Source organism: Chiloscyllium plagiosum, unplaced genomic scaffold, assembly GCF_037043375.1.
Source record: "Chiloscyllium plagiosum isolate Xiang-an unplaced genomic scaffold, Cpla_swu_hap1 HiC_scaffold_45, whole genome shotgun sequence".
In the NCBI taxonomy this organism is placed as follows: Eukaryota; Metazoa; Chordata; class Chondrichthyes; order Orectolobiformes; family Hemiscylliidae; genus Chiloscyllium; species Chiloscyllium plagiosum.
The window spans coordinates 4,081,922-4,109,917 of record NW_028270183.1 but is presented as its reverse complement, the minus strand read 5'-3'; the positions used below and the strand labels follow the sequence as shown (position 1 = coordinate 4,109,917).

The 27,996-nt window shown below is 47.0% G+C and overlaps 1 protein-coding gene across 1 annotated transcript in view; it reads left to right on the top strand.

Annotated features, from left to right (window-relative positions):
* The window catches only part of LOC148136385 (alpha-N-acetylgalactosaminide alpha-2,6-sialyltransferase 3-like), a 32,579-nt gene extending 25,201 nt beyond the window's left edge, over positions 1-7,378 (top strand). The window contains exon 5 of the mRNA XM_087983216.1: positions 7,042-7,378. Within this exon, the coding sequence (XP_087839342.1) occupies positions 7,042-7,231 (190 nt within the window). The 3' untranslated portion in view covers positions 7,232-7,378. The remainder of the gene's footprint in view (positions 1-7,041) is intronic.
* Positions 7,379-27,996: the final 20,618 nt, after the last annotated feature.

Sequence of the window (27,996 nt, the reverse complement as noted above, 5' to 3'; positions counted from 1 at the left end):
GGAGAGAGTGAGAGACCCCGTACAGAGGGAGGGAGAGAGAGAGAGGGTGGCGAGAGAGAAAGACCCCATACAGAAGTGGGAGAGAGAGAGAGAGAGACCCCGTACAGAGGGGGGAGGAGGGGAGAGAGAGAGAGAGAGACCCGCACAGAGGGTGGAGAGAGAGACTCTATACAGAGGGGGGTGAGAAAGAGACCCATACAGTGATGGGAGAGAGAGAGTCCCCATACAGAGGGGGGAGAGAGAGAGATCCCGTACAGAGGGGGGAGAGAGAAAGAGACCCTGTACAGAGGAGAAAGAGAGAGACCCCTTACGGGGGGGGGGGAGGGGGGAGAGAGAGAGAGGCTCCGTACAAGGGGGGAGAGAGAGAGAGAGAGAGAGAGAGAGAGAGAGAGAGAGAGAGAGAGACCCCAAACAGAGGTGGGAGAAAGAGAGATAGAGACCTCGTACAGAGGGGGGAGAGAGTGAGACCCGTACAGTTGTAGGGGGGAAGAAAGAGAGACACCCCATACAGGGGGGTGGGGTAGAGAGAGACAGACCCCGTACAGAGGCAGAGAGAGAGAGAGAGAGAGACACCATACAGAAGGGGGAGGAAGTTTCAGGTTGCCTCACTTTAGAGTCTGAGACATCTCTTTGAGGGGCCCTATTCTCTCCCTCGTCACTCTTGTGTCCTTAATGTATATGTAAAAACCCTTTGGATTCTCTCTAACACAATTTACCAATGCTGTTCCATGTCCTGTTTGTGCTTTCCTGACTTCCCTCTTACGTAGACTCCGACTGTGTTTGGAGTTATTTGGAAGCATTGCAGGAAGGATTAGCTGGCAATCAGAAATTGGTGAAGCCCAGGGTTTATCCAGAGTCAGAAGGGATTCCCTACAGACAATCAAAGGCAGAAGGTTGTTGCTGGTTGGGGATTGGTGGTGTGATATAACCATCTAGTTGTGTTAATGTGGGGACAGTGTGTAGAATGGGCGAGAGTTTGCACACTGAACAAAGCACCATCACCATCACCACCAACACCACGATCACCATCACCACCATCACCATCATCACCATCACCATCATCACCATCACCATAACCACCACCACCATCACCACCACCACCATCAACACCATCACCACCACCATCACCATCACAATTACCACCATCACTATCACCACACCATCACTATCACCACCACCATCACTTCACCGTCACCATCATCACCACCACCACCACAATCACCACCATCACCATCACAATTACCACCACCACCACCATCACAATTACCACCACCATCACAATTACCACCACCATCACCATCACAATCATCATCACCATCATCACCACCATCACCACCACCATCACCATTACCACCATCAACATCATCACCACCACCATTACCACCACCATCGCCACCACCACCATCATCATCACAATCACCAGCATCACAATCACCACCACCACCACCATCATCACCACCAACTCTATCACCACCACCATCACCACCATCACCATTACCACCATCAACATCATCACCACCACCATCACCACCATCACCATCATAACCACAATCACCAGCATCACAATCACCACCACCATCACCATGACCATCACCATCATTACCATCACCACCATCATCATCGCCACCACCATCACCATGACCACCATCACCACCACCACCATCACCAGCATCACCATCACCACCACTACTATCACCACCACCACGATCACCACCACCATCACCACCACCACCATCACAATCACCACCACCACCATCACCATCACCACCATCACCATTACCACCATCACCATCACCACCATCACCATCACCACCACCATCACCAACACCACCATCATCACCACAATCACCATCACCACCACCATCACAATCATCACCACCATCATCACCATCAGCATCATCACCACCACTACCATCACCATGACCACCACCATCACCATCACCATCAGCACGATCACCATCACCACCAGCACCATCACCACCACCATCACCATCAGCACCATTACCATCTCCATCACCACCATCATCACCATCATCACCACTATCATCACCTCCATCACCACCACCTCCATCACTACCACCTCCATCACCACCACCACCATCACCACCACTACCACCATCACCACCAACACCACCAAAATCACCAACACCATCATCACCATCATCACCATGACCACCACCACCACCATCACCATCAGCACCATTACCATCTCCATCACCACCATCATCACCATCATCACCACTATCACCACCTCCATCACTACCACCACCATCACCACCACTACCACCATTGCCACCACCAAAATCACCAACACCATCATCACCATCAGCACCACCACCACCATCACCACACTCACTACAATCACCATCACCACCAGGAAGGTCAGACATCCAGCAGTGAGTATTCTTACCATTCTCGCTGTCAGGTTACAGGATTCCCAATGTCAGTCTAACCCGATGGGGAGGTCCCCCAGTTACACAGTCAGTCTAACCCCATGGGGAGATCCCCCAGTTACACAGTCAGTCTAACCCCATGGGGAGGTCCCCCAGTTACACAGTCAGTCTAACCCCATGGGGAGTTACCCCAGTTACACAGTCAGTCTAACCCCATGGGGAGATCCCCCAGTTACACAGTCAGTCTAACCCCATGGGGAGATCCCCCAGTTACACAGTCAGTCTAACCCCGTGGGGAGGTCCCCCAGTTACACAGTCAGTCTAACCCCAAGGGGAGGTCCCCCAGTTACACAGTCAGTCTAACCCCGTGGGGAGGTCCCCCAGTTACACAGTCAGTCTAACCCCATGGGGAGGTCCCCCAGTTACACAGTCAGTCTAACCCCATGGGGAGGTCCCCCAGTTACACAGTCAGTCTAACCCCATGGGGAGATCCCCCAGTTACACAGTCAGTCTAACCCCGTGGGGAGGAACCCCAGTTACACAGTCAGTCTAACCCCATGGGGAGGTCCCCCAGTTACACAGTCAGTCTAACCCCATGGGGAGATCCCCCAGTTACACAGTCAGTCTAACCCCGTGGGGAGGAACCCCAGTTACACAGTCAGTCTAACCCCATGGGGAGATACCCCAGTTACACAGTCAGTCTAACCCCATGGGGAGATCCCCCAGTTACACAGTCAGTCTAACCCCATGGGGAGATCCCCCAGTTACACAGTCAGTCTAACCCCATGGGGAGATCCCCCAGTTACACAGTCAGTCTAACCCTGTGGGGAGATCCCCCAGTTACACAGTCAGTCTAACCCCATGGGGATGTACCCCAGTTACACAGTCAGTCTAACCCCATGGGGATGTACCCCAGTTACACAGACAGTCTAACTCATGGGGAGGTCCCCCAGTTACACAGTCAGTCTAACCCCATGGGGATGTACCCCAGTTACACAGTCAGTCTAACCCCATGGGGATGTACCCCAGTTACACAGTCAGTCTAACCCCATGGGGATGTACCCCAGTTACACAGACAGTCTAACCTCATGGGGAGGTCCCCCAGTTACACAGTCAGTCTAACCCCATGGGGATGTACCCCAGTTACACAGTCAGTCTAACCCCATGGGGAGATACCCCAGTTACACAGTCAGTCTAACCCCGTGGGGAGATCCCCCAGTTACACAGTCAGTCTAACCCCATGGGGAGATCCCCCAGTTACACAGTCAGTCTAACCCCATGGGGAGATCCCCCAGTTACACAGTCAGTCTAACCCCATGGGGACATCCCCCAGTTACACAGTCAGTCTAACCCCATGGGGAGGTCCCCCAGTTACACAGTCAGTCTAACCCCATGGGGAGTTACCCCAGTTACACAGTCAGTCTAACCCCGTGGGGAGATCCCCCAGTTACACAGTCAGTCTAACCCCGTTGGGAGATCCCCCAGTTACACAGTCAGTCTAACCCCATGGGGAGTTACCCCAGTTACACAGTCAGTCTAACCCCATGGGGAGGTCCCCCAGTTACACAGTCAGTCTAACCCCATGGGGAGATCCCCCAGTTACACAGTCAGTCTAACCCCGTGGGGAGGTCCCCCAGTTACACAGTCAGTCTAACCCCAAGGGGAGGTCCCCCAGTTACACAGTCAGTCTAACCCCGTGGGGAGATCCCCCAGTTACACAGTCAGTCTAACCCCATGGGGAGGTCCCCCAGTTACACAGTTAGTCTAACCCCATGGGGAGGTCCCCCAGTTACACAGTCAGTCTAACCCCATGGGGAGGTCCCCCAGTTACACAGTCAGTCTAACCCCATGGGGAGATCCCCCAGTTACACAGTCAGTCTAACCCCGTGGGGAGGAACCCCAGTTACACAGTCAGTCTAACCCCATGGGGAGATACCCCAGTTACACAGTCAGTCTAACCCCATGGGGAGATCCCCCAGTTACACAGTCAGTCTAACCCCATGGGGAGATCCCCCAGTTACACAGTCAGTCTAACCCCATGGGGAGATCCCCCAGTTACACAGTCAGTCTAACCCCATGGGGAGATCCCCCAGTTACACAGTCAGTCTAACCCCATGGGGAGGTCCCCCAGTTACACAGTCAGTCTAACCCCATGGGGAGATCCCCCAGTTACACAGTCAGTCTAACCCCGTGGGGAGATCCCCCAGTTACACAGTCAGTCTAACCCCATGGGGAGGTCCCCCAGTTACACAGTCAGTCTAACCCCATGGGGATGTACCCCAGTTACACAGTCAGTCTAACCCCATGGGGATGTACCCCAGTTACACAGACAGTCTAACCTCATGGGGAGGTCCCCCAGTTACACAGTCAGTCTAACCCCATGGGGATGTACCCCAGTTACACAGTCAGTCTAACCCCATGGGGAGATCCCCCAGTTACACAGTCAGTCTAACCCCATGGGGATGTACCCCAGTTACACAGACAGTCTAACCTCATGGGGAGGTCCCCCAGTTACACAGTCAGTCTAACCCCATGGGGATGTACCCCAGTTACACAGTCAGTCTAACCCCATGGGGATGTACCCCAGTTACACAGTCAGTCTAACCCCGTGGGGAGATCCCCCAGTTACACAGTCAGTCTAACCCCATGGGGAGGTCCCCCAGTTACACAGTCAGTCTAACCCCGTGGGGAGATCCCCCAGTTACACAGTCAGTCTAACCCCATGGGGAGGTCCCCCAGTTACACAGTCAGTCTAACCCCATGGGGAGGTCCCCCAGTTACACAGTCAGTCTAACCCCATGGGGAGGTCCCCCAGTTACACAGCCAGTCCAACCCCATGGGGAGTTACCCCAGTTACACAGTCAGTCTAACCCCATGGGGAGTTACCCCAGTTACACAGTCAGTCTAACCCCATGGGGATGTACCCCAGTTACACAGTCAGTCTAACCCCATGGGGAGTTACCCCAGTTACACAGTCAGTCTAACCCCATGGGGATGTACCCCAGTTACACAGCCAGTCCAACCCCATGGGGAGTTACCCCAGTTACACAGTCAGTCTAACCCCATGGGGAGATCCCCCAGTTACACAGTCAGTCTAACCCCATGGGGAGGTCCCCCAGTTACACAGTCAGTCTAACCCCATGGGGAGGTCCCCCAGTTACACAGACAGTCTAACCTCATGGTGAGATCCCCCAGTTACACAGTCAGTCTAACCCCATGGGGAGGTCCCCCAGTTACACAGTCAGTCTAACCCCATGGGGAGGTCCCCCAGTTACACAGTCAGTCTAACCCCATGGGGAGATCCCCCAGTTACACAGTCAGTCTAACCCCGTGGGGAGGTCCCCCAGTTACACAGTCAGTCTAACCCCGTGGGAATGTACCCCAGTTACACAGTCAGTCTAACCCCATGGGGAGATCCCCCAGTGACACAGTCAGTCTAACCCCATGGGGAGATCCCCCAGTTACACAGTCAGTCTAACCCCATGGGGATGTACCCCAGTTACACAGTCAGTCTAACCCCATGGGGAGGTCCCCCAGTTACACAGTCAGTCTAACCCCATGGGGAGGTCCCCCAGTTACACAGTCAGTCTAACCCCGTGGGGAGGTCCCCCAGTTACACAGTCAGTCTAACCCCATGGGGAAATCCCCCAGTTACACAGTCAGTCTAACCCCATGGGGAGGTCCCCCAGTTACACAGTCAGTCTAACCCCATGGGGAGGTCCCCCAGTTACACAGTCAGTCTAACCCCGTGGGGAGGTCCCCCAGTTACACAGTCAGTCTAACCCCATGGGGAAATCCCCCAGTTACACAGTCAGTCTAACCCCATGGGGAGGTCCCCCAGTTACACAGTCAGTCTAACCCCAAGGGGAGAATGGCCATTTCATTTGGAGAACCGAGACCCCGGATTCTGGGGGAAAACATCACTAACAAGGAAATTGCATTTCATTCACGTCTTTGAAATGGTCAGGCCGACTCAAAGTATATTCCAGTCCGTTCCTGCTCGTGCGGATGGGGTAAAGTGATGGGATGGTAATGTCACTGGTTTAGTCATCCAGGGACCCAGGGGACAAATTCATCGCTGGGATGGTGACCATGGCAACTGTAATGAATTGTCAAAGAGCCCCATCTTGTTCCGTAATGTCCTTTTGGGAATGGACACTTCCATCCTTACCTGGGTGCGGCCTACATGGGACTGCAGCGATGTGGCTGATGTGTGACCACCTTTTGACATGTCCTCACAAATGTCACTATCCAAGGGGCATTTAGGGATGGCCAGCAAATTCTGTTCTTAACAACAGCTCCCACCTCCCACAAAAACAATCCCCAGGAATATTGGCATGTCCTTGCGCAGTGTGAAGGTAACATACAATGTCCGTTAAACTGGCAGCAGCAGCAGCAGGTCATCTGTTTACCATGATGTTAAATGTGGAGGGTGGGGGGGGTTCCCCATCTCCTTCTATCGAAAGTACCATGTGATTGTTTTGATCTTTCTGAGGAGACAGATTCACGGTTTATCCAGAAACACAGCACCTTCAGGCAGGGCTGCCATCTCTCTGCACTGCATTAGAGTGGCACCAGAGTGTTGGAGGAATTGTTATTGTCTCTAACCTTCTTTCAGAGAATCAAGTGGTGTCTTTTCCGTTGGCAGCGCTGCCGGACACCGGAAAGTGCCGTATCATTACTACGAGCCAAGTGGCCAGGACGAATGTGCCGAGTATTACCTCCACGAGAATGCCCAGTACGGAGGACACCGGTTCATTACTGAGAAAGGAGTCTTTGCAAACTGGGCCAAGCAGAAGAAGATCAAATTCTTCAACCCCACTTGGCAGATCTCCTGATACACCTCAAACTGTCTTTCCGTCAACAGAGGGGACTGCAGCTTCCCACTCCAACCCCTATCGACAGCCCCGAGACAATTGGACAATGACGTATTGATTAAGTCTCTGTGCTTCCACATGTTCTCAATAAAGGGCCGTATTACCCTGTATCTGGAGCAATTCTTACTGTTCCCTCTCCCCCTGTGCTTTCAGACAGAGTGAAGCTGCTGTGTTTATTGGAGATAGACAGGCAAGAGGCTGGGGGAACACAGCAAGGCAGGCAGCATCAGGAGGGACTGGCAGGAGGCTGGGGGAACACAGCAAGGCAGGCAGCATCAGGAGGGACAGACAGGACGCTGGGGGAACACAGCAAGGCAGGCAGCATCAGGAGGGACAGGCAGGAGGCTGGGGGAACACAGCAAGGCAGGCAGCATCAGGAGGGACAGACAGGAGGCTGGGGGAACACAGCAAGGCAGGCAGCATCAGGAGGGACAGACAGGACGCTGGGGGAACACAGCAAGGCAGGCAGCATCAGGAGGGACAGACAGGACGCTGGGGGAACACAGCAAGGCAGGCAGCATCAGGAGGGACAGGCAGGAGGCTGGGGGAACACAGCAAGGCAGGCAGCATCAGGAGGGACAGGCAGGAGGCTGGAGGAACACAGCAAGCCAGGCAGCATCAGGAGGGACAGGCAGGAGGTTGGGGGAACACAGCAAGGCAGGCAGCATCAGGAGGGACAGGCAGGAGGCTGGGGGAACACAGCAAGGCAGGCAGCATCAGGAGGGACAGACAGGAGGCTGGGGGAACACAGCAAGGCAGGCAGCATCAGGAGGGACAGGCAGGAGGCTGGGGGAACACAGCAAGGCAGGCAGCATCAGGAGGGACAGGCAGGAGGCTGGAGGAACACAGCAAGGCAGGCAGCATCAGGAGGGACAGGCAGGAGGCTGGGGGAACACAGCAAGGCAGGCAGCATCAGGAGGGACAGGCAGGAGGCTGGGGGAACACAGCAAGGCAGGCAGCATCAGGAGGGACAGGCAGGAGGCTGGGGGAACAAAGCAAGGCAGGCAGCATCAGGAGGGACAGGCAGGAGGCTGGAGGAACACAGCAAGGCAGGCAGCATCAGGAGGGACAGGCAGGAGGCTGGGGGAACACAGCAAGCCAGGCAGCATCCCCCAACCTCCTGCCTGTCCTTCCCGATGCTGCCTGTCCACTTTGGATTCCAGCATCTGCAGTGTTTTTGTCTCTAACCGTGTTTGTTTCAGAGTCTGGGAATAAAGGTGAGGGAACTGGTTCTAAATCTGACACACCATCAGGGGAAGAGGACAAACACTGCGATTGGTTCAGCTCATCCCTGACTGTCCCTCATTGGGAAAATCTCCAAAGTCTCTGTGTCTCCAACTCATCAGCTCACACTGTGCAAGAATTAATCATCATCAGAGGAGCTGCTGTTAACCATCTATTTTAACTGCTCTTCACAATTTACTTTTTGGTGTGCCCTCCATCCCAGTTAGTGAACCAGGAGCATTTCTGTCTGATCAGATTCCTGCCGCGAACTGGGGGGATTTCCCGAATGTTTTGAGATCTATCTAAGCTCCCATTCCCTCTTTTTTCTGGTTGAGAGATTTTTCTGGCACCTTTCAGCCGTTGACTGGGGGTGGCAGGGACGGGCAGAGAGTCCCAGTGTAACAGCTACAGGTGAGAGCAGCTGATGATGTCAACGCTCAATGCCAATCATACTCTCAGCTTCTGGCCTGTTCACATGGGATGCTGTTAACACAATCCAACACTTCTGTCTCAGTCTTGGTGCAGTGCTCCAACGAAGCTCAGTGTAAGCTGGAAGAGCAGCTCCTCATTTTGGGAACCCTGCAGCCGTCTGGACTTTCCTGAGTTCAACAATTTACAGGCAAGATCACCTTTCACCTGCTTTCCTCCCCCCCCCACACACCAGGCCCTTGCCATCACATGGGGCTGCTACCATACACAGGAGACACTGAGGGCGACAGATGCTGGAGAGTCAGAGTCGAGAGTGTGGTGCTGGAAAAGCACAGCCGGTCAGGCAGCATCCGGGGAGCCGGAGAATCAACGTTTCAGGCCAGAGCCCTTCATCAGTTAGCCCTTCATCCTGCTCCTCCGATGCTGCCTGACCTGCTGTGCTTTTCCAGCACCATACTCTCTCAACTGCTCCCATACACAACCCATTGTCAGCTTTTACAGACCTCATTACCAGTTATTCATTCCCCTTTAGACTGACCATTAACCATTTGTGGGCGGCACAGTGGTTAGCACTGCTGCCTCACAGCGCCAGAGACCCGGGTTCAATTCCCGCCTCAGGCGAGTGACTGTGTGGAGTTTGCACGTTCTCCCCGTGTCTGCGTGGGTTTCCTCCGGGTGCTCCGGTTTCCTCCCACAGTCCAAAGATGTGCAGGTCAAGTGAATTGGCCATGCTAAATTGCCCGTAGTGTTAGGTAAGGAGTAAATGTAGGGATATGGGTGGGTTGTGCTTCGGAGTGTCCGTGTCGACTTGTTGGGCCAAAGGGCCTGTTTCCACACTGTAAGTAATCTAATCTAATCATTCCTTTGTGTTGTGTGTGTGTGTCAGGGAGTGAGTGTGTATTTATTTGAATTGTGTGTGTGTGTAAGGGAGGGAGAGTGTATTTATTTGTATTTTGTATGTGTGTCAGGGAGTGAGAGTGTATTTATTTGTATTGTGTGTGTGTGTGTCAGGGAGTGAGAGTGTATTTATTTGTATTGTGTGTGTCAGGGAGTGAGAGTGTATTTATTTGTATTGTGTGTGTGTGTGTCAGGGAGTGAGTGTGTATTTATTTGAATTGTGTGTGTGTGTAAGGGAGGGAGAGTGTATTTATTTGTATTTTGTATGTGTGTCAGGGAGTGAGAGTGTATTTATTTGTGTTGTGTCTGTGTGTGTCAGGGAGTGAGAGTGTATTTATTTGTATTGTGTGTGTCAGGGAGTGAGAGTGTATTTATTTGTGTTGTGTCTGTGTGTGTCAGGGAGTGAGAGTGTATTTATTTGTATTGTGTGTGTCAGGGAGTGAGAGTGTATTTATTTGTATTGTGTGTGTCAGGGAGTGAGAGTGTATTTATTTGTATTGTGTGTGTGTGTGTCTGGGAGTGGGAGTGTATTTATTTGTGTTGTGTGTGTCAGGGAGTGAGAGTGTATTTATTTGTGTTGTGTGTGTCAGGGAGTGAGTGTGTATTTATTTGTATTGTGTGTGTCAGGGAGTGAGAGTGTATTTATTTGTGTTGTGTGTGTCAGGGAGTGAGAGTGTATTTATTTGTGTTGTGTGTGTCAGGGAGTGAGAGTGTATTTATTTGTCTTGTGTGTGTCAGGGAGTGAGTGTGTATTTATTTGAATTGTGTGTGTCAGGGAGTGAGAGTGTATTTATTTGTATTGTGTGTGTGTGTGTCAGGGAGTGAGAGTGTATTTATTTGTATTGTGTGTGTGTGTGTGTGTCTGGGAGTGAGAGTGTATTTATTTGTATTGTGTGTGTCAGGGAGTGAGAGTGTATTTATTTGTATTGTGTGTGTCAGGGAGTGAGAGTGTATTTATTTGTATTGTGTGTGTCAGGGAGTGAGAGTGTATTTATTTGTATTGTGTGTGTCAGGGAGTGAGAGTGTATTTATTTGTATTGTGTGTGTCAGGGAGTGAGTGTGTATTTATTTGTATTGTGTCTGTGTGTGTCTGGGAGTGAGAGTGTATTTATTTGTATTGTGTGTGTCAGGGAGTGAGTGTGTATTTATTTGTATTGTGTGTGTCAGGGAGTGAGAGTGTATTTATTTGTGTTGTGTCTGTGTGTGTCAGGGAGTGAGAGTGTATTTATTTGTATTGTGTGTGTGTGTGTGTGTCTGGGAGTGAGAGTGTATTTATTTGTATTGTGTGTGTCAGGGAGTGAGTGTGTATTTATTTGTATTGTGTGTGTCAGGGAGTGAGAGTGTATTTATTTGTGTTGTGTCTGTGTGTGTCAGGGAGTGAGAGTGTATTTATTTGTATTGTGTGTGTGTGTGTGTGTCTGGGAGTGAGAGTGTATTTATTTGTATTGTGTGTGTCAGGGAGTGAGTGTGTATTTATTTGTATTGTGTGTGTCAGGGAGTGAGAGTGTATTTATTTGTATTGTGTGTGTAAGGGAGTGAGAGTGTATTTATTTGTATTGTGTGTGTCAGGGAGTGAGAGTGTATTTATTTGTATTGTGTGTGTCAGGGAGTGAGAGTGTATTTATTTGTATTGTGTGTGTGTGTGTGTGTCTGGGAGTGAGAGTGTATTTATTTGTATTGTGTGTGTCAGGGAGTGAGAGTGTATTTATTTGTATTGTGTGTGTGTGTGTGTGTCTGGGAGTGGGAGTGTATTTATTTGTATTGTGTGTGTCAGGGAGTGAGTGTGTATTTATTTGTATTGTGTGTGTCAGGGAGTGAGAGTGTATTTATTTGTATTGTGTGTGTCAGGGAGTGAGAGTGTATTTATTTGTGTTGTGTCTGTGTGTGTCAGGGAGTGAGAGTGTATTTATTTGTATTGTGTGTGTGTGTGTCAGGGAGTGAGTGTGTATTTATTTGTATTGTGTGTGTGTGTGTGTGTCTGGGAGTGAGAGTGTATTTATTTGTATTGTGTGTGTCAGGGAGTGAGAGTGTATTTATTTGTATTGTGTGTGTCAGGGAGTGAGAATGTATTTATTTGTGTTGTGTCTGTGTGTGTCAGGGAGTGAGAGTGTATTTATTTGTATTGTGTGTGTGTGTGTCAGGGAGTGAGTGTGTATTTATTTGTATTGTGTGTGTGTGTGTGTGTCTGGGAGTGAGAGTGTATTTATTTGTATTGTGTGTGTCAGGGAGTGAGAGTGTATTTATTTGTATTGTGTGTGTCAGGGAGTGAGAATGTATTTATTTGTGTTGTGTCTGTGTGTGTCAGGGAGTGAGAGTGTATTTATTTGTATTGTGTGTGTAAGGGAGTGAGAGTGTATTTATTTGTATTGTGTGTGTCAGGGAGTGAGAGTGTATTTATTTGTATTGTGTCTGTGTGTGTCAGGGAGTGAGAGTGTATTTATTTGTGTTGTGTCTGTGTGTGTCAGGGAGTGAGAGTGTATTTATTTGTGTTGTGTCTGTGTGTGTCAGGGAGTGAGAGTGTATTTATTTGTATTGTGTGTGTCAGGGAGTGAGAGTGTATTTATTTGTGTTGTGTCTGTGTGTGTCAGGGAGTGAGAGTGTATTTATTTGGATTGTGTGTGTCAGGGAGTGAGAGTGTATTTATTTGTATTGTGTCTGTGTGTGTCAGGGAGTGAGAGTGTATTTATTTGTGTTGTGTCTGTGTGTGTAAGGGAGTGAGAGTGTATTTATTTGTGTTGTGTCTGTGTGTGTCAGGGAGTGAGAGTGTATTTATTTGTATTGTGTGTGTCAGGGAGTGAGAGTGTATTTATTTGTATTGTGTGTGTCAGGGAGTGACAGTGTATTTATTTGTATTGTGTGTGTCAGGGAGTGAGAGTGTATTTATTTGTATTGTGTCTGTGTGTGTCAGGGAGTGAGAGTGTATTTATTTGTATTGTGTGTGTCAGGGAGTGACAGTGTATTTATTTGTATTGTGTGTGTCAGGGAGTGAGAGTGTATTTATTTGTATTGTGTCTGTGTGTGTCAGGGAGTGAGTGTGTATTTATTTGTATTGTGTGTCTGTGTGTGTGTGTCAGGGAGTGAGTGTGTATTTATTTGAATTGTGTGTGTGTGTGTGTGTCAGGGAGGGAGAGTGTATTTATTTGTATTGTGTGTCTGTGTGTGTGTGTCAGGGAGTGAGTGTGTATTTATTTGAATTGTGTGTGTGTGTAAGGGAGGGAGAGTGTATTTATTTGTATTGCGTGTGTGTGTGTGTCAGGGAGTGAGTGTGTATTTATTTGTATTGTGTGTGTGTGTGTGTCAGGGTGTGAGTGTGTATTTATTTGAATTGTGTGTGTGTGTGTCAGGGAGGGAGAGTGTATTTATTTGTATTGTGTGTGTGTGTCAGGGAGTGAGTGTGTATTTATTTGTATTGTGTGTGTGTGTGTGTGTGTCAGGGAGTGAGTGTGTATTTATTTGTATTGTGTGTCTGTGTGTGTGTGTCAGGGAGTGAGTGTGTATTTATTTGAATTGTGTGTGTGTGTGTGTGTCAGGGAGTGAGAGTGTATTTATTTGTATTGTGTGTCTGTGTGTGTGTGTCAGGGAGTGAGTGTGTATTTATTTGAATTGTGTGTGTGTGTAAGGGAGGGAGAGTGTATTTATTTGTATTGCGTGTGTGTGTGTGTCAGGGAGTGAGTGTGTATTTATTTGAATTGTGTGTGTGTGTAAGGGAGGGAGAGTGTATTTATTTGTATTGCGTGTGTGTGTGTGTCAGGGAGTGAGTGTGTATTTATTTGAATTGTGTGTGTGTGTAAGGGAGTGAGTGTGTATTTATTTGAATTGTGTGTGTGTGTAAGGGAGGGAGAGTGTATTTATTTGTATTGCGTGTCTGTGTGTGTGTGTCAGGGAGTGAGTGTGTATTTATTTGAATTGTGTGTGTGTGTAAGGGAGGGAGAGTGTATTTATTTGTATTGCGTGTGTGTGTGTGTCAGGGAGTGAGTGTGTATTTATTTGAATTGTGTGTGTGTGTAAGGGAGTGAGTGTGTATTTATTTGTATTGTGTGTGTGTGTGTGTGTGTCAGGGAGGGAGAGTGTATTTATTTGAATTGTGTGTGTGTGTGTCAGGGAGTGAGAGTGTATTTATTTGTATTGTGTGTGTGTGTGTCAGGGAGTGAGTGTGTATTTATTTGTATTGTGTGTCTGTGTGTGTGTGTCAGGGAGTGAGTGTGTATTTATTTGAATTGTGTGTGTGTGTGTGTCAGGGAGGGAGAGTGTATTTATTTGTATTGTGTGTCTGTGTGTGTGTGTCAGGGAGTGAGTGTGTATTTATTTGTATTGTGTGTGTGTGTGTGTGTCAGGGAGTGAGAGTGTATTTATTTGTATTGCGTGTGTGTGTGTGTCAGGGAGGGAGAGTGTATTTATTTGTATTGTGTGTCTGTGTGTGTGTGTCAGGGAGTGAGTGTGTATTTATTTGTATTGTGTGTGTGTGTGTCAGGGAGTGAGTGTGTATTTATTTGTATTGTGTGTGTGTGTGTGTGTCAGGGAGTGAGTGTGTATTTATTTGAATTGTGTGTGTGTGTAAGGGAGGGAGAGTGTATTTATTTGTATTGTGTGTGTGTGTGTGTCAGGGAGTGAGTGTGTATTTATTTGAATTGTGTGTGTGTCAGGGAGTGAGTGTGTATTTATTTGAATTGTGTGTGTGTGTAAGGGAGGGAGAGTGTATTTATTTGAATTGTGTGTGTGTGTGTCAGGGAGGGAGAGTGTATTTATTTGTATTGTGTGTCTGTGTGTGTGTGTCAGGGAGTGAGTGTGTATTTGAATTGTGTGTGTGTCAGGGAGTGAGTGTGTATTTATTTGAATAGTGCGTGTGTGTAAGGGAGGGAGAGTGTATTTATTTGTATTGTGTGTGTGTGTGTCAGGGAGTGAGTGTGTATTTATTTGTATTGTGTGTGTGTGTCAGGGAGTGAGAGTGTATTTATTTGTGTTGTGTGTGTCAGGGAGTGAGAGTGTATTTATTTGTATTGTGTGTGTCAGGGAGTGAGAGTGTATTTATTTGTATTGTGTGTGTCAGGGAGTGAGAGTGTATTTATTTGTGTTGTGTGTGTCAGGGAGTGAGAGTGTATTTATTTGTGTTGTGTGTGTCAGGGAGTGAGTGTGTATTTATTTGTATTGTGTGTGTCAGGGAGTGAGAGTGTATTTATTTGTATTGTGTGTGTGTGTCAGGGAGTGAGAGTGTATTTATTTGTATTGTGTGTGTCAGGGAGTGAGAGTGTATTTATTTGTATTGTGTGTGTCAGGGAGTGAGAGTGTGTTTATTTGTATTGTGTGTGTATGTGTGTCAGGGAGTGAGTGTGTATTTATTTGAATTGTGTGTGTGTAAGGGAGTGAGAGTGTATTTATTTGAATTGTGTGTGTGTAAGGGAGTGAGAGTGTATTTATTTGTATTGTGTGTGTGTGTGTGTCAGGGAGTGAGTGTGTGTTTATTTGTATTTTGTGTGTGCGTGTGTGTCAGGGAGTGGGAGTGTATTTATTTGTATTGTGTGTGTGTTTGTGTGTGTCAGAGAGTGAGAGGGTATTTATTTATATTGTGTGTGTATGTGTGTCAGGGAGAGTGTGTATTTATTTGTATTGTGTGTGTGTGTGTCAGGGAGTGAGTGTGTATTTATTTGTATTGTGTGTCTGTGTGTGTGTGTCAGGGAGTGAGTGTGTATTTATTTGAATTGTGTGTGTCAGGGAGTGAGAGTGTATTTATTTGTATTGTGTGTGTGTGTGTGTGTAAGGGAGTGAGTGTGTATTTATTTGTATTGTGTGTGTCTGTGTGTCAGGGAGTGAGTGTGTATTTATTTGTATTGTGTGTCTGTGTGTGTGTGTCAGGGAGTGAGTGTATTTATTTGAATTGTGTGTGTGTGTGTGTGTGTCAGGGAGTGAGTGTGTATTTATTTGTATTGTGTGTCTGTGTGTGTGTGTCAGGGAGTGAGTGTGTATTTATTTGAATTGTGTGTGTGTGTAAGGGAGGGAGAGTGTATTTATTTGTATTGTGTGTGTCAGGGAGTGAGTGTGTATTTATTTGTATTGTGTGTCTGTGTGTGTGTGTCAGGGAGTGAGTGTGTATTTATTTGAATTGTGTGTGTGTGTGTGTGTGTCAGGGAGTGAGTGTGTATTTATTTGAATTGTGTGTGTGTGTAAGGGAGGGAGAGTGTATTTATTTGTATTGTGTGTGTCAGGGAGTGAGTGTGTATTTATTTGTATTGTGTGTCTGTGTGTGTGTGTCAGGGAGTGAGTGTGTATTTATTTGTATTGTGTGTCTGTGTGTGTGTGTCAGGGAGTGAGTGTGTATTTATTTGAACTGTGTGTGTGTGTGTCAGGGAGGGAGAGTGTATTTATTTGTATTGTGTGTGTCAGGGAGTGAGTGTGTATTTATTTGTATTATGTGTCTGTGTGTGTGTGTCAGGGAGTGAGTGTGTATTTATTTGTATTGTGTGTCTGTGTGTGTGTGTCAGGGAGTGAGTGTGTATTTATTTGAACTGTGTGTGTGTGTGTCAGGGAGTGAGAGTGTATTTATTTGTATTGCGTGTGTGTGTGTCAGGGAGTGAGTGTGTATTTATTTGTATTGTGCGTGTGTGTCAGGGAGTGAGTGTATTTATTTGAATTGTGTGTGTGTGTGTAAGGGAGGGAGAGTGTATTTATTTGTATTGTGTGTGTGTGTGTCAGGGAGTGAGTGTGTATTTATTTGTATTGCGTGTGTGTCAGGGAGTGAGAGTGTATTTATTTGTATTGTGTGTGTGTGTGTCAGGGAGTGAGTGTGTATTTATTTGTATTGTGTGTGTGTGTGTGTAAGGGAGTGAGTGTGTATTTATTTGTATTGCGTGTGTGTGTGTGTCAGGGAGTGAGTGTGTATTTATTTGTATTGCGTGTGTGTCAGGGAGTGAGAGTGTATTTATTTGAATTGTGTGTGTGTGTGTAAGGGAGGGAGAGTGTATTTATTTGTATTGTGTGTGTGTGTGTCAGGGAGTGAGTGTGTATTTATTTGTATTGCGTGTGTGTCAGGGAGTGAGAGTGTATTTATTTGTATTGTGTGTGTGTGTCAGGGAGGGAGAGTGTATTTATTTGAATTGTGTGTGTGTCAGGGAGTGAGTGTGTATTTATTTGAATTGTGTGTGTGTGTGTAAGGGAGGGAGAGTGTATTTATTTGTATTGTGTGTGTGTGTGTCAGGGAGTGAGTGTGTATTTATTTGTATTGCGTGTGTGTCAGGGAGTGAGAGTGTATTTATTTGTATTGTGTGTGTGTGTCAGGGAGGGAGAGTGTATTTATTTGAATTGTGTGTGTGTCAGGGAGTGAGTGTGTATTTATTTGAATTGTGTGTGTGTCAGGGAGTGAGTGTGTATTTATTTGTATTGTGTGTGTGTCAGGGAGGGAGAGTGTATTTATTTGAATTGTGTGTGTGTGTAAGGGAGGGAGAGTGTATTTATTTGTATTGTGTGTGTGTGTGTCAGGGAGTGAGTGTGTATTTATTTGAATTGTGTGTGTGTGTGTGTCAGGGAGTGAGTGTGTATTTATTTGTATTGTGTGTCTGTGTGTGTGTGTCAGGGAGTGAGTGTGTATTTATTTGAATTGTGTGTGTGTGTGTGTGTGTCAGGGAGTGAGTGTGTATTTATTTGAACTGTGTGTGTGTGTCAGGGAGGGAGAGTGTATTTATTTGTATTGTGTGTGTGTCATGGAGTGAGAGTGTATTTATTTGTATTGCGTGTGTGTGTGTGTGTCAGGGAGTGAGTGTGTATTTATTTGTATTGTGCGTGTGTGTCAGGGAGTGAGTGTATTTATTTGAATTGTGTGTGTGTGTGTAAGGGAGGGAGAGTGTATTTATTTGTATTGTGTGTGTGTGTGTCAGGGAGTGAGTGTGTATTTATTTGTATTGCGTGTGTGTGTGTGTCAGGGAGTGAGTGTGTATTTATTTGAATTGTGTGTGTGTGTGTGTCAGGGAGTGAGTGTGTATTTATTTGTATTGCGTGTGTGTGTGTAAGGGAGGGAGAGTGTATTTATTTGTATTGTGTGTGTGTGTGTCAGGGAGTGAGTGTGTATTTATTTGTATTGCGTGTGTGTCAGGGAGTGAGAGTGTATTTATTTGAATTGTGTGTGTGTGTGTAAGGGAGGGAGAGTGTATTTATTTGTATTGTGTGTGTGTGTGTCAGGGAGTGAGTGTGTATTTATTTGTATTGCGTGTGTGTCAGGGAGTGAGAGTGTATTTATTTGTATTGTGTGTGTGTGTGTCAGGGAGTGAGTGTGTATTTATTTGTATTGCGTGTGTGTGTGTAAGGGAGGGAGAGTGTATTTATTTGTATTGTGTGTGTGTGTGTGTGTGTCAGGGAGTGAGTGTGTATTTATTTGAATTGTGTGTGTGTGTGTGTGTGTCAGGGAGTGAGTGTGTATTTATTTGTATTGTGTGTCTGTGTGTGTGTGTCAGGGAGTGAGTGTGTATTTATTTGAATTGTGTGTGTGTGTGTGTGTGTCAGGGAGTGAGTGTGTATTTATTTGAATTGTGTGTGTGTGTAAGGGAGGGAGAGTGTATTTATTTGTATTGTGTGTGTCAGGGAGTGAGTGTGTATTTATTTGTATTGTGTGTCTGTGTGTGTGTGTCAGGGAGTGAGTGTGTATTTATTTGTATTGTGTGTCTGTGTGTGTGTGTCAGGGAGTGAGTGTGTATTTATTTGAACTGTGTGTGTGTGTGTCAGGGAGGGAGAGTGTATTTATTTGTATTGTGTGTGTCAGGGAGTGAGTGTGTATTTATTTGTATTATGTGTCTGTGTGTGTGTGTCAGGGAGTGAGTGTGTATTTATTTGTATTGTGTGTCTGTGTGTGTGTGTCAGGGAGTGAGTGTGTATTTATTTGAACTGTGTGTGTGTGTGTCAGGGAGTGAGAGTGTATTTATTTGTATTGCGTGTGTGTGTGTCAGGGAGTGAGTGTGTATTTATTTGTATTGTGCGTGTGTGTCAGGGAGTGAGTGTATTTATTTGAATTGTGTGTGTGTGTGTAAGGGAGGGAGAGTGTATTTATTTGTATTGTGTGTGTGTGTGTCAGGGAGTGAGTGTGTATTTATTTGTATTGCGTGTGTGTCAGGGAGTGAGAGTGTATTTATTTGTATTGTGTGTGTGTGTGTCAGGGAGTGAGTGTGTATTTATTTGTATTGTGTGTGTGTGTGTGTAAGGGAGTGAGTGTGTATTTATTTGTATTGCGTGTGTGTGTGTGTCAGGGAGTGAGTGTGTATTTATTTGTATTGCGTGTGTGTCAGGGAGTGAGAGTGTATTTATTTGAATTGTGTGTGTGTGTGTAAGGGAGGGAGAGTGTATTTATTTGTATTGTGTGTGTGTGTGTCAGGGAGTGAGTGTGTATTTATTTGTATTGCGTGTGTGTCAGGGAGTGAGAGTGTATTTATTTGTATTGTGTGTGTGTGTCAGGGAGGGAGAGTGTATTTATTTGAATTGTGTGTGTGTCAGGGAGTGAGTGTGTATTTATTTGAATTGTGTGTGTGTGTGTAAGGGAGGGAGAGTGTATTTATTTGTATTGTGTGTGTGTGTGTCAGGGAGTGAGTGTGTATTTATTTGTATTGCGTGTGTGTCAGGGAGTGAGAGTGTATTTATTTGTATTGTGTGTGTGTGTCAGGGAGGGAGAGTGTATTTATTTGAATTGTGTGTGTGTCAGGGAGTGAGTGTGTATTTATTTGAATTGTGTGTGTGTCAGGGAGTGAGTGTGTATTTATTTGTATTGTGTGTGTGTCAGGGAGGGAGAGTGTATTTATTTGAATTGTGTGTGTGTGTAAGGGAGGGAGAGTGTATTTATTTGTATTGTGTGTGTGTGTGTCAGGGAGTGAGTGTGTATTTATTTGAATTGTGTGTGTGTGTGTGTCAGGGAGTGAGTGTGTATTTATTTGTATTGTGTGTCTGTGTGTGTGTGTCAGGGAGTGAGTGTGTATTTATTTGAATTGTGTGTGTGTGTGTGTCAGGGAGTGAGTGTGTATTTATTTGAACTGTGTGTGTGTGTCAGGGAGGGAGAGTGTATTTATTTGTATTGTGTGTGTGTCATGGAGTGAGAGTGTATTTATTTGTATTGCGTGTGTGTGTGTGTGTCAGGGAGTGAGTGTGTATTTATTTGTATTGTGCGTGTGTGTCAGGGAGTGAGTGTATTTATTTGAATTGTGTGTGTGTGTGTAAGGGAGGGAGAGTGTATTTATTTGTATTGTGTGTGTGTGTGTCAGGGAGTGAGTGTGTATTTATTTGTATTGCGTGTGTGTGTGTGTCAGGGAGTGAGTGTGTATTTATTTGAATTGTGTGTGTGTGTGTGTCAGGGAGTGAGTGTGTATTTATTTGTATTGCGTGTGTGTGTGTAAGGGAGGGAGAGTGTATTTATTTGTATTGTGTGTGTGTGTGTGTCAGGGAGTGAGTGTGTATTTATTTGTATTGCGTGTGTGTCAGGGAGTGAGAGTGTATTTATTTGAATTGTGTGTGTGTGTAAGGGAGGGAGAGTGTATTTATTTGTATTGTGTGTGTGTGTGTCAGGGAGTGAGTGTGTATTTATTTGTATTGCGTGTGTGTCAGGGAGTGAGAGTGTATTTATTTGTATTGTGTGTGTGTGTGTCAGGGAGTGAGTGTGTATTTATTTGTATTGCGTGTGTGTGTGTAAGGGAGGGAGAGTGTATTTATTTGTATTGTGTGTGTGTGTAAGGGAGGGAGAGTGTATTTATTTGTATTGTGTGTGTGTGTCAGGGAGTGAGTGTGTATTTATTTGTATTGCGTGTGTGTCAGGGAGTGAGAGTGTATTTATTTGTATTGTGTGTGTGTGTGTCAGGGAGTGAGTGTGTATTTATTTGAATTGCGTGTGTGTGTGTGTCAGGGAGTGAGTGTGTATTTATTTGAATTGTGTGTGTGTCAGGGAGTGAGTGTGTATTTATTTGTATTGTGTGTGTGTGTGTCAGGGAGTGAGTGTGTATTTATTTGTATTGCGTGTGTGTCAGGGAGTGAGAGTGTATTTATTTGTATTGTGTGTGTGTCAGGGAGTGAGTGTGTATTTATTTGAATTGTGTGTGTGTCAGGGAGTGAGAGTGTATTTATTTGAATTGTGTGTGTGTCAGGGAGTGAGTGTGTATTTATTTGAATTGTGTGTGTGTCAGGGAGTGAGTGTGTATTTATTTGAATTGTGTGTGTGTCAGGGAGGGAGAGTGTATTTATTTGAATTGTGTGTGTGTCAGGGAGTGAGTGTGTATTTATTTGAATTGTGTGTGTGTCAGGGAGTGAGTGTGTATTTATTTGAATTGTGTGTGTGTCAGGGAGGGAGAGTGTATTTATTTGAATTGTGTGTGTGTCAGGGAGTGAGTGTGTATTTATTTGAATTGTGTGTGTGTCAGGGAGTGAGTGTATTTATTTGAATTGTGTGTGTGTGTCAGGGAGTGAGAGTGTATTTATTTGTATTGTGTGTGTCAGGGAGTGAGAGTGTATTTATTTGTATTGTGTGTGTGTCAGGGAGTGAGTGTGTATTTATTTGAATTGTGTGTGTGTCAGGGAGTGAGTGTATTTATTTGAATTGTGTGTGTGTGTCAGGGAGTGAGAGTGTATTTATTTGTATTGTGTGTGTGTGTCAGGGAGTGAGAGTATTTATTTGTGTTGTGTGTGTGTGTGTGTGTGTGTCAGGGAGTGAGAGTGTATTTATTTGTATTATGTGTGTGTGTGTGTCAGGGAGTGAGAGTGTGTTTATTTGTATTGTGTGTGTATGTGTGTCAGGGAGTGTGTGTGTGTGTCAGGGAGTGAGAGTGTATTTATTTGTATTGTGTGTGTGTCAGGGAGTGAGAGTGTATTTATTTGTGTTGTGTGTGTATGTGTGTGTGTGTCAGGGAGTGAGAGTGTATTTATTTGTATTATGTGTGTGTGTCAGAGAGTGAGAGTGTATTTATTTGTATTGTGTGTGTGTGTGTGTGATGGAGTGAGAATGTATTTATTTATTGTAGGTATCTGTATTTGTGTGTACATGTCTGTGTGTGAGAGTGTGAACATTAGTGTCACTGTTGTAGGTATCTATATTTGTGTGTACGTCTCTGTGTGTGAGAGTGAACATTAGTGTCAGTGTTGTAGGTATCTGTATTTGTGTGTATGTATGTGTGTGTGAGTGTGTGTACATCTCTGTGTGTGTGTGTATGTCTCTGTGTGTGTGTGAGACTGTGTGTATGTCTATGTGTGACTGTGTACCCCTCTGTTTGTCAGTGTGTGTATGTCTCTGTGTGTGTGTATGTCTGTGTCTGTGTGTTTGTATGTCTCTGTGTGTGTGTACGTGTTTGTGTGTGTGTATGTCTGTGTGCGTGTATGTCTCTGTGTGAGTGTGTGTATGTCTCTGTGTGTGTGTGTGTCTGTGTGTGTGAGAGTGTGTGTGTCTGTGTGTGTGTATGTCTGTGTGTGTGAGAGTGTGCGTGTCTGTGTGTGTGAGAGTGTGCGTGTCTGTGTGTGTGAGAGTGTGTGTGTGTCTGTGTGTGTGTGTGTGTCTGTGTGTGTGAGAGTGTGTGTGTGTCTGTGTGTGTGAGAGTGTGTGTATGTCTGTGTGTGTGTATGTGTGAGTGTGTGTATTTCTGTGTGTCTGTCTCTGTGTGTGTACGTCTCTGTGTGTGAGTGTGTGTGTGTCTGTGTGTGAGTGTGTGTGTGTCTGTGTGTGTGAGTGTGTGTGTGTCTGTGTGTGTGAGTGTGTGTGTGTCTGTGTGTGAGAGTGAGTGTGTGTGTGTGTGTCTGTGTGTGAGAGTGTGTGTGTCTGTGTGTCTGAGTGTGTGTGTATGTCTGTGTGTGAGAGTGTGTGTGTGTCTGTGTGTGTGTCTGTGTGTGTGAGTGTGTGTGTCTGTGTGTGTGAGTGTGTGTCTGTGTGTGTCTGTGTGTGTGTGTGAGAGTGTGTGTGTCTGTGTGTGTATTTCTCTGTGTGTATTTCTCTGTGTGTGAACATCTCTGTGTGTGAGTGGGTGTACGTCTCTGTGTGTGAGTGTGTGTGTGTGTCTGTGTGTGTGTGTGTGTGTCTGTGTGTGTGAGTGTGTGTGTATGTCTGTGTGTGTGTATGTCTCTGTGTGTGTACGTCTCTGTGTGTGAGTGTGTGTACGTCTCTGTGTGTGTGTGTGTACGTCTGTGTGTGTGTATGTCTCTGTGTGTGTGTGTACGTCTCTGTGTGTGAGTGTGTGTACGTCTCTGTGTTTGAGTGTGTGTACGTCTCTGTGTGTGAGTGTGTGTACGTCTCTGTGTTTGAGTGTGTGTACGTCTCTGTGTGTGAGTGCATGTACGTCTGTGTGTGAGTGTGTGTATGTCTCTGTGTGTGAGTGCATGGACGTCTGTGTGTGTGTGTATGTCTCTGTGTGTGAGTGCGTGTATGTCTCTGTGTGTGAGTGTATGTACGTCTCTGTGTGTGTGTGTGTGTGTGTGTGTCAAGGTGAGGAACATGAATTTAAGACCTTGTTGTGGATGAAGCCTCTGGGACCCAATCTGAGCCCTGAGTCAGGAGCTGGCCACTGAAGTAAAAACAGCAGCTCCTAGGAGAGACAGTGCAGAAGTTGGATTGACATCACACAGGGACAGAACCTGTCTTATTCACAATGGTGTCCTGCTGTCAGAATGACCTGCTATCAGTTATCTTTGTATTTTAGTCTGTGGAGTAATTCAGTCCCCGATAACAGCAAGAAACAAGGTGAGATACATATTCAGGTTAGTATTTACACTGGTCTAGCAGACCATCAAACTGAAACATTACCCAATACCTTATTGGAAAGATTAGTTATTGGATAGATTAGTTATTGGATAGATTAGTTATTGGATAGATTAGTTTTGAAGGAGATTAGACAGTTAGAGTCATACAGCATGGAAACAGACACTTTGGATCCAGCCAGTCCATGCCAAACATGTTCCCAAATTAAACTGGTCCTGCCTGCACTTGGCCCATATCCTTTCCTCTTCATGAACTGATCCCAGTTTTAAATGTTGTTACTGTCCCCACATCCACCACTTCCTCAGGAAGTTCAATCCACACACGAACCACTCTCTACGTAAAAATGTTACCCCACAACTACCTGATGAAGGAGCAGTGCTCCGAAAGCTAGAGCTTCCAAATAAACCTGTTGGACTCGAACCTGGTGTTGGGTGATTTGTAACTTTGTTACCCCTCATGTCCTTTTTAAAATCTTTCTCCTCTCGCCTTAACAATATGCCCCATTGTTTTGAACTCCCCCCACTCCAGGGGGAAAAGACCTTGCCTATTTACCCAACCCAAGCCCCTCATGATTTTCTAAACCTCGGTAAGGTCACCCCTCAGCCTCCGATGCTCCAGTCAGAATAGTCCCAGCCTATCCAGTCTGTCTTTATAAGTCAAACTCTCCATACCCGGCAACATCCTAGTCATTTCTTTCTGAACCCTCTCCGGTTTCATCATAACCTTCCTGTAACAGGGTGACCAGAACTGGACACAGTAATCCAGAAGGGACCTCACCAATGTCCTGCACAACATCAACATGGCATCCCATCTCTTACACTCAGGGCTGAGCAATGAAGTTTGCTAAACACCATCTTAATGACCCTGTCTCCCTCTGATGCAAACTTCAAAGAATTATGTACCTGAACCCCGAGCTCTCTCTGTTTTGCAACACTACCCAAGGCCTTACTTTTAACTGTATAAGTCCTGCCCTGGTTTGTTTTATCAAAGTGCAATACCTCACATTTATCAAATTTAAACTCCATTTGTCACTCTTCACCCCATTGACTCAATTGATCAAGATATATTTGTAATCCTGATCTTGATTTCGTCACTGTCCACTAAACCTCAAAGTTGGATTTCAGGACAGACCACAACATAAAGAGGCTGACAGCCAAGTTCGGGACCCCGGGGGGGAATGGCCTCAACTGGGACCTTGGGTTCATGTCACACTACAGAGGGGTGACCCCACTGCACTACACACTCTCTTACTCACACACACACGCACTCTCAGGCACGCATGCACATACACACACCCACACACACACACACACACACATACACATACACACCCGCACACACACACATCCGCGCGCACACACACACACCCCCGCACACACACATACACACCCGCACGCGCACACACACATCCGCGCACACACACCCGCACACACATACACACCCGCACACACACATCCGCGCACACACGCAGACACACACCCCTGCACACACACACCTGCACACATACACACACACATCCGCACACACACACACATCTGCGCACACACATACGCGCACACACAAACATCTGCGCACACACATACATACCCGCACACTCACACATCCGCGCGCACACACACATCCGCGCGCACACACACACACCCGCACACACATACACACCCGCACACACACATACAGACACACACACCTGCACACACATACACACACCCCCCTCACACACACCTGCACACACACACACACGCACATACACACCCCGCACACACACTTGCACACACACACACCCGCACACACACACACCTGCATGCGCACACACAAACACACCCGCACACACACACACCTGCACACACACACCTGCACACACACATACACACCCGCGCACACACACATACACACCCGCACACACACACATACACACCCGCACATACACACACCTGCACACACACATACACACCTGCACACACACACCTCCACACACACATACACACCCGCACACACACCTGCACACACACACGCACACATGCACACCTGCACACACACACATACGCACACATACACACCCGCACACACATACACACCTGCACACACCTGCACATACGCACATACGCACACATACACATCCGCACACACATACACACCTGCACACACACCCCTGCACACACACCCCTGCACACACACACATACACATACACACACCCCCCGCACACACAGACCTGTACACACACACATATACACATACACACACCCACCGCACACACACACCTGTACACACACACATACACACCCACACACACACACCTGCACACACACACGCACACACACCCACACACCTGCACACACACGCCTGCACACACACACACACACCTGCACACACACACCCACACACACATACACCTGTACACACACACACACACCTGCACACACACACATACACATACACACCCACACACACATACACACCCGCACACACACACGCCTGCACACACACATACACACCCGCACACACACACGCCTGCACATACACACACCCCCCCGCACACACACACCTGTACACACACACACACACCTGCACACACACACATACACATACACACCCACACACACATACACACCCGCACACACACACGCCTGCACACACACATACACACCCGCACACACACATACACACCTGCACACACACATACACACATACGCACACATACACACCCGCACACCCCCCCGCGCACACACACACCTGCACACACACATACACATACACACACATCCCCGCACACACACACACCTGCACACACACCCCTGCACACACACACCTGCACACACACACATACACACCCCCCCCGCACACACAGACCTGTACACACACACATATACACATACACACACCCACCGCACACACACACCTGTACACACACACATACACACCCACACACACACACCTGCACACACACACGCATACACACCCACACACACATACACACCTGCACACACACGCCTGCACACACACACACACACACCTGCACACACACACCCACACACACATACACACACACCCCCGCACACACACACCTGTACACACACACACACACCTGCACACACACACATACACATACACACCTGCACACACATACACACCCGCACACACACATGCCTGCACACACACATACACACCCGCACACACACACACACACCTGCACACACACATACACACATACGCACACATACACACCCGCACACCCCCCGCGCACACACACACCTGCACACACACATACACATACACACACATCCCCGCACACACACACACCTGCACACACACCCCTGCACACACACACCTGCACACACACACATACACACCCGCATACCCCCCCACGCACGCACACACCTGCACACACACATACACATACACACACATCCCCGCACACATACACACACATCCCCGCACACATACACACCCGCACACACACACCTGCACACATACACACCTGCACACACACATACGCACCTGCACACACACCCCCCCACACACACACACCTGCACACACACATACACATACACACACACATGCACACCCACACACACACCTGCACACACACACACATACACACCTATACACACACACACCTGCACACACACACCCGCACTCACACACGCACACACACACCCCCCACACCCACACACACATACCCACACACACCCCCGCATACACACACACCCGTATACACACCCGCACACACACATATACACACACACATACACACACACCCACACACACACCGCCCCGCACACACACACCCGCACTCACACACGCACACACACCTCCGCACACACACACACACTAATACACACACCTGCACACCCCCCCGCACGTACATACACACACACACACCCGCACACACACATACACACACACCCGCGCACACCCCCGCACAGACACACGCGCACACACACACTCTCTCTCATAGGCATATACTCCATCACACACATGTACACACTCTATCAAGCACACACACAAGCTCACACTCTCCCCCCCCACACACCCTCACACTCTCTCTCCCTCACGCACACAGACATACACATAACCCTATGGGGTGAATTTGTATTTGTCGATCTGTATTTGCAAATACATTCTATTTTGTTGAAAAAGCAGACAATCTGTAGGCAGTCAGTCCATGTAACATTTTATAAATTCCTATTTCAGAAATAGAACCAGTCTGACTCAAGTTTGGAATACAGACAGATTCTAACCTCACACCTTTAACACATTGTCTGAGCTGAAATATCACCTTTTTTAAAAAATAAAGCCTTAAGTTATCTCAGGACTATGACTAATTAGATTAGATTCCCTACAGTGTGGAAACAGGCCCTTTGGCCCAAAAAGCCCACACTGACCCTCGGAAGAGTAATCCATCCAGACCCATTCCCCTCCGAATTATGCACCTAACACTACGGGCAATTTAGCATGGCTAATTCACCTGGCTTGCACACCTTTGG